This window comes from Cupressus sempervirens, chromosome 3 (genome assembly GCF_028749045.1).
Source record: "Cupressus sempervirens isolate cs-2001-9-10 chromosome 3, ASM2874904v1, whole genome shotgun sequence".
Taxonomy (NCBI): domain Eukaryota; kingdom Viridiplantae; phylum Streptophyta; class Pinopsida; order Cupressales; family Cupressaceae; genus Cupressus; species Cupressus sempervirens.
The window spans coordinates 661,415,672-661,423,379 of NC_143120.1; the positions used below are offsets into that span (position 1 = coordinate 661,415,672).

The window sequence follows — 7,708 nt, forward strand, 5'->3', positions numbered from 1 at the left end:
GGAAGGTTTCTTCTCACCTTCTAGAGGTTTAAGACAGGGATACCCGATCTCCTCTTTCTTGTTCATTATCATGTCCGAGGCTCTAGGAAGAGCTTTAGGCAACTTTAAAACTAACAACTCTCTTAGAGGTATCCATCTATCCCAAGAAGAGGATGCCACTACCCATCAACAATTTGTAGATGATGCTATGTTATACGAGGAAGCTGATATTAGAGAAACAAAAATATTGAACACCATCCTTCAATCTTACATGATTGCTTTTGGTCAATAAATTAATTTATCTAAATCTGAAATCTTCTTTTTCAACACCAAAGTCTCAATGGAATTTGACATTTGTCATACACTAAACATTAAGAAAGGGTCCCTTCCCTATAAATATTAGGTTGTTATGTGTGGATCATATGATAAATGATAAAATATATCCATAATCAATAAAATACAACTCATAGATTACATTCCTAAGATTTGTAAGCATGGCTCAAAAATCAAATATGACTCATAATTGATATAAAAAATGACCCCACAATCCTAAACAACAAGAGATCATTTTGTTTCTCATTGAATATTACAAGTATATTCTAAAATCCTTGTTACAATAAATCTATTTAAAATGCCTTTACTTTCATAATTGTTGTTTACTTAGTCATTAGATGAAGGAGATTTAGTAGGGAGGCGAAGGCTCCAATGGATACCATGTTGCCTAGTCAAGATCTCAAGTGGAATTCTACCATGTTTTTTAGGACTTAAGAGACAACCATCTCATTATGGAAGTTCAAGCTTGTTTCGCAAGAAGTTGGTGATTTGATTTTTTATCATGTGGAATTAGTAGGCAAGCCTCAAGGTGCTTATTTAATTGACAAAAATTCAAAAGTTCAAATGGTGAAGAACAATTTAAAATTTGATAGGGATGGGATCTTACAATTGGTAAACACCACCAATATGATAGTTTCCACACTCACACAAGGCAAGGCTAGAGATGGGAAATTTCTTTGGGCACTAATGCTAGAGAGTGATGGAATCATTACACAATATATGTGGAACTTGGACCAAAGTGATTCTTCTTGTATGCTTGTATTGAAGCCTATCAATGACACATGTAGAGATGTCAAGGATGGAGACTTACTATAGACTTTAAATATGGAAATCAAAGCTAATGAAATATGACAATATATGGAAACATGATAATTTATGTTTTGTTTACAATATGGAAACCTTTTTTATTCTTTATCTTATTTGAGTTGGTGTACCTAATTATTAATCAAAGCGCGTGGGACATTTTAGCAAATGATCTTTTTAAGAGAGTGTTTCTAATATAATATGCAATAGTAATTTGCTTTAACTTTGGCGTATGATCCGAGGTGTTTTAGACGGATAGTTTTTTGACATGCGTCCGCGAATAAAGGCCAAAGCACGTTCAATTGAAACATATTTTTATTGGAAAGAGGTTATTCATAGATCCCACTAAAAGCATGTTTCACAAGATAGGGACACAATTTGCAAGGCTCGAAAAAGTTCATTTATATTCTTCTTAGTTCTTCGTGGTAAGTCGGAAGATAAAAGCATAAGAAAATACATTAAAAACACCCCCGAGACTAGCTTTTACATTGTACAGTCTGCAGAGGGTACTCATAGTACGTATAGAGTAGAACAACTATGATAGATGAGCTAGATAAGCAAGAGAACCAACTAGGGGAGCGTTGATGTAAGTAGTTGGTTCAGACTGAGAATAATCACTCCGTTCATCTGAGAAGTGGTCATTGTTGTCAGGGCCTCCAACAATCGCTCCTACATGTGTATTTGGGTTTGGAGCGTTGCTATACAATGCTTCAAACCCATCGTTGCATGCTATGATTTTGGGATGGTGATAAATAGATGGCAATGAAGATCCTCTGTGATGAATGTGTTGTGGGAACTTTGCCCCGTAGCCCACCATGTATGACATTCGTAGTGGGTTGTCTCCCAGAATGTAGTCAACCTGTGGTATTATAAAATGAAAAAACAAACATTGTCAAATAATGCTTAATCCCAAGGATGAAAGAAATTTAGAGATATGGGTCATAAAAAACAATGTCAAGTACTTAATCAAAAGAATGGAAGAAATTATAAAATTTAAAAAAGGAAAAACGATGTCAAATACTTAATCCCAAGAATGAATGGAATTAGAGAAATGCATTGGTCATATAAAAACCTGTCTCTTTGCAATAGTTCTGATTCTGCCAGGAGTTGCTGCAATGTTCCCGCACCGGACTACTTGCTTAGACACTCTCAAATACTTCGCATATGTGAAGAGAAGGAAAGATGTGGAAGTCACGTACTGTAAATTGCTTTGACTCATTTTGTATATCAGCCCACCTGCACTAAGAGGGCCACTTTTAAATACCACACGCTAAAAATCAAGCTTGGAAAAATAAGTAAGTTTTGGTTTCTAACAATCAATTTTTTCTTAGTATAAAATATTTAATAAGCGCTATTTTTTTTTTGTTTTTTGAAAATTCTAATCCCCTGTTGATAGAATTTAGCGATTTAGCGTGGAGATTTAACCTGGTGTGTATTGGGTTTGTGAAGTTGGTGATCCCGGCAAGAGAGAGCAGATGAAGTTGTCCGCATGTCCCTTGTATTCTTCAAGGGAGTGAACGTTTCTCAGCAGAAATGCCTAGACATTAGAAAAAATAGGAGTAGTAAGTACATACATTAAATAGAAGAGAAGGCTTGGCAAAATATGGGAGATTTGTTGAGCTTCATTACCTTTGCTAGGAGGACTCGAGTTCCTGCATGTTTATCATCCCAGCTGAATATATTCACATTTTCCTCAGCACCCAAAATATGGCCATTTATTTGAATGTAGTTCAGGTAAGATTCATTTGCAGTTGCTCTCTGCAACCATGCTGCTCCCCAAAGTAACTCGTCCTTCATAAATTTAGTGAATATATATCAGCAATGTTCCATTCATTTTCTATTTAGAATGTTTATGGCAGGCTATGCTTACATGGTATCCAGAATAAGAGCAATAAAATGGGCAAACGTCAGACTGTAGTGAATCACTATATGCGCCTCTGTATTTGTCAGCAAACTCGAAAACCTGGCCACCCACACAGACCATCCCATTGTCACGTTAAGAACTAAGAGAACCAATCAGTATTGAGATGGTTTCTTTAGAAATCAACTGTATATAATTTTGTTGGGACATTTTTACATGGACAGTATTCTATATAATGTTTGTTGTAACAATATAAAAAGAAAACCTATATATATATATAATTCTAGAGTATAAAGAAAAGTCGCTTTAGTAATCATATCTATCACAATACACAGATTCTTCTTAATTTAACGAAACTAGTATTATGGTGTTTCCTATCGCACTCAATATAATCATTAAAAAGTGGCTCACACGCAAAATATTGATTAAAAACTTGATCGAAAGGCATGAAACATGTCATTGATCTAAAAGATATATAATCTCTTAAATAATAGCACAAAAGATTATGAAGAATAACTAGTTGGACTTCATCATCACGAACGTACATTTGATAAAATATATTGAAAGCATACAATCTCTAGATAACAATGTATTCTAATAACAGTTTGATTTTCTATTTATATTTTTGGACAAGATTGTGTAATATTTAACATTTTCTATCATATTCAATGATCAATCATCGGAATGAGAGAGCTAAGAATATGAAAAGTTACCCAATCATCAGAATGAGAGAGCTAAGAATATGAAAAGTTACCCGAATCGCAGTTTGGAGGAGGAGCTGAGAATAAGGGCGGTCTGTTGACTTGAAAACCATAGAGGCGGCGGCAAGAGCCGCAGCAGTTTCAGAGGCAACATCAGAGCCTGGATTCTGAGCATCCACTTTGTACACACTGCGAGGGGTGTCCATGTCTTCTGGCCTCTCCCAACATTTATGATCCAAGTTTGGGTCACCAACCTAAAACCCATTATAAATAAGTAACAACATTATCACTGAAATTCAAGTAAAACATATTCTCAACTTAACACTAGAATACCTGTACATAAATAGTCTCTGGGTGAGCAGTTGCTTTGAGCAAGTAATCAGCCGCCCAACGAATGGCATTCTTCGCATGTGGGAGATCGTCGCCCATTCGTCCTCCAAACTCCAAAACACTCCACGACAGCATTGTGGTGGTGAACGCCATTGGCAGCCCAAACTTCACATTGTCTCCCGCGTCGTAATATCCTCCCGTCAAATCCACCTGTCACAACAACAATGGCAATAAACTATATAAGAACATTAAAACAACTTTTTTCTTAAAGAATAGAGCACCTGGAGCTATAGAGACAACGTCTAACGTCCCCCAACCCACATAGTGTTAGACCACTTACCCACTTCATTATTATTGAACAAAAACTCCAAAACTATCAAAACTTAGTATACTTAAGCTTTCAAAGAAGATGAATGTACCTTCTCAGCAGACCCATCAGAAAGGCCAGAATCTCCTCGCCATCTCATTCTCTGATCAGCTGGAAGTTTCCCGGAGCGTTGGCCTTCGAAGAAAAGAAGAGACTTAGTGAGAGCATCTCGGTAGTTATGAGACAAAGAAGAGCCTCGCCTGGCATACACATAACGCATATTATTGTAATAGTTAGCATCTGCTGTGATAGCAAAAACCAAACACATTATGACTACAATGCAACTCCCACTTTCCATTGCAATCCCCATTTTTCCCTGACACAATGGATTGGTGGTGGAATCCCTGAGTCACAATGTGGGGATTTATAGAAAAATGGGTGAAGATAAAGTTAATGATGAAGGATGGAGAATTATGGCGCCATGGGCGTATGGGAATGTGGATTGTGGGGCGAAGAATAATTTGTAATCCATATTTCCGCATGTTAAGGAGCGTTTTCGTGAAGGGCACTAAACCGTAGAAATACATAATTTTCAAGAGACAAACTCCACAAGTGGGGACGCTGTCAATCCGGCGCCGATTTGCCTGAAAAGAAGATCCAATGCGGGCAGGGTAATTTTCTGATGTGACTGAAACTGGTCCAATCTGTGGGTCCGAATTATCTGACTTACCTAGAAAGAAAACAAGATTATAGAGCCCATTTTTCTCTTTTTATCCAGAGAAATCAATCTAAATTGGAATCAGCAGAATGCTTTATTGAAAGCAGGGTCCAAAGAGGATTTGTGGCTTCGGATATTCCAAACATCTATGCTGAAAAATGTGCGCCAATGGGCCCCATGGATCCCACGCTAAAGAGAAAAGAGGCGCTCGTAAACGAGATTCGTTTTCATCTGATTTTGAATGTGTTCGTGATTTACGGCCAAATTGTAATTATGGGGATTAGTATTAAACAAAATTATGTGTGTGACCCCCTGCGTAAACTACTCCAACTTTGTGCCCGTGCTTGAAGGCTCCATTAGCACGAGATTCTTAACTTGGTTAAAACTTAAAAGGAAATAGTAGGCCACCCACATCTACCTTCTTACTAGCCGCTGTCGCCATCTCTTGATTGCTCATAGCTCGGATGAAATGATTTTTTGCAAGAATGGAATACTAACTATAATCATTGTTGTTTCTTGTTAGATCTTAACTTTGGTTCAAGTATCTTGACTTTCAGTTGCGGCGCGTGGTAACATTATGTGCATGCAACAAAAGATTTCTATTTAAAGATTCTGATTACTGATGTGTGATGATAATTATTCATAAGATTTAAATTATAAATATTTTGTCAATAATATAACGGTTCATTATTTGGTGTAATCAGAGCTTAGAAGTTGTGGTCTGATATTGAATCTAGTCCTTGTGATGTGTATTTAAACTTTGATTAGCTTTAAAATGACTTGTGACTAGTTTAAGATTGGATTCCTTTAATATGGTCTAGTCGTTCAGTCATAATTATATCTTTAGTTAATATGGATTTTTGTGTTGAAGATTCATTTTTTAATTTCTATTGTTAAATAAAAGGTTATGTTTATATTTATAGTTAGGTTATTGTTTTTTATAGAGGGAATCTATTGTGGGTTTTCTTGTTGGTAATTAAACATCTCAAGGGTGATGTGCAAGATATGCAAACACACTAAATATGATTCAAGGGTGATGTGCAAGATATGCAAACACACTAAATATGATTCAATATGTAAGGGTGTAGTGTTGAAGTAACATTTATGCAACACCTAATTTTAATGAATATAGTAAAATGTGTTATTTTGTGTGCTGCTTAGATAATGGTTAGTGTTGATGGATTTATCCAAGGGGAGAAATTCAAGATATAACCTTTTCTCCTAGATGGATGTGTGCTACCTCTCATAGGGGTAGGTAGTTTGCTAGGTAGTTTGCTGTGTTATTGAAGGGGGGATCACGTGTGATGGATTTGGAAGAAAGTACCAACAAGTTTGAAAACCTTTTCTATTTATTTTACAATGTCGAACAAGGAGCGTGTGCAAATGGTGTTGAGAAAAGAATGAAACAAATTGATCTACTGGATGAGGGTTATCATCAATGAAAAAGGGCACATTGTTAAATATCAACATATTGTGTTCTTATTGATGTCAATACTTAGTGTGTGGTAATGTCACTAATGTCTCATATGCAATTGTGCATAGAGATGATGTTGAGTTATGTTGAAGTGTTTTTTTTGGTGCTACTAGTAATGATATCATATGAAGATAAAAATTAGAAATGTTAAGATGAAGATTTAAAGCATTAAGATGACAATTAAAGATTCATTATGATGATGCGAATATGTCACGAGATGTTTGCCACTCTTAAGATGGAAAATGATTCTAGAAGGATATTTGATATTACCAAATTGGTGTAATGTAGAAACACAAGGGAGGTGTTTTCATGACTATCTTGGAAAATATCCAAATAATAGTGGAGTTCACAATTTAAGATTTGATAATACTATCTCGATTTGGCATAATAGTGTGAAATTATTCTATGATAATGATGTTAAAAATTCATATAATTTCTCTATATCATCTCCATGATGATGGTTGATATTTTTAGTGCTACATTTTTTTGATCAAATCTATCAATATAATTTGTAGTTGTCTAGCATAGAGGGCTTGTGCTACCATAGTACATTTTAAAAAGTCATCTTTGAGTTTAGTTATGCAATTGAAACAACTCTCAATATGATTATTATTTTTGAAACAATAGGTGCAACAACCATAAAAGATAACCATACACAATAACACTATATCTGTTAACTAGGGAAACCCTTGATTAGAGGGAAAACCCTAGTAGGGATGGTACCCACAAGAAGATGTACTAATATGAAAGTTCCTTGTGAAAGGATGAACACTGTTAGGAGTCAATGAAATATATTTAGTACACACATGAGTCCTTGTTAGGAGACATTGAATTCCTATCGGGAGATTCTAACCCTATTAGGAGTTCTTTAGGAAGATAGAAGGACCCATTGTTCAAACAACTTCTTGGTACTATTCTCATAATACAATTGTACATTAGCATTGTCCAAAAAAAAATTCTTTGCCAAATACAATTCCTTGTAAGGTCACCATGCTTCAACTACACAAATCACTTCTTTGATCCAAAAGATATTCGCATGTAAGTTTTCATACTAGAATATCTCATTGATTACACAATATCCACACTAATGATTTCAACCAAGGATATCATCTTTCCTTTATATGAAATCCTAGAATAAGTTATTAAGTCAGCCTTGAGGCTTTCTCAAATTACAATAATAACATAGGACCATCTTAAGATA

The 7,708-nt window shown here is 35.4% G+C and overlaps 1 protein-coding gene across 1 annotated transcript; it reads right to left on the reverse strand.

The window, feature by feature from the left end:
- Positions 1-1,493: 1,493 nt before the first annotated feature.
- LOC149568437 (endoglucanase 17-like) lies at positions 1,494-4,860 on the reverse strand. Its single transcript, XM_089821365.1, has 8 exons — positions 4,428-4,860; positions 4,012-4,218; positions 3,732-3,932; positions 2,987-3,079; positions 2,746-2,907; positions 2,542-2,653; positions 2,189-2,352; positions 1,494-1,975 (listed from the first exon to the last, which is right to left on the reverse strand). Exons 1-8 carry the CDS (start codon positions 4,683-4,685, stop codon positions 1,652-1,654), a joined length of 1,521 nt encoding a protein of 506 aa, XP_089677491.1. The 5' UTR covers positions 4,686-4,860; the 3' UTR covers positions 1,494-1,651.
- Between the last annotated feature and the right edge of the window lie 2,848 nt (positions 4,861-7,708).

Excerpts from the sequence above, each read along its gene's own strand:
- LOC149568437 (XM_089821365.1), bottom strand. The coding sequence starts at position 4,685 with ATGGGGATTGCAATGGAAAGTGGGAGTTGCATTGTAGTCATAATGTGT. Across the intron at positions 2,908-2,986 it reads GCTCTTATTCTGGATACCAT|GACGAGTTACTTTGGGGAGC; the intron begins GTAAGCATAGCC and ends AAATTTATGAAG. Across the intron at positions 1,976-2,188 it reads GAACTATTGCAAAGAGACAG|GTTGACTACATTCTGGGAGA; the intron begins GTTTTTATATGA and ends ATAATACCACAG.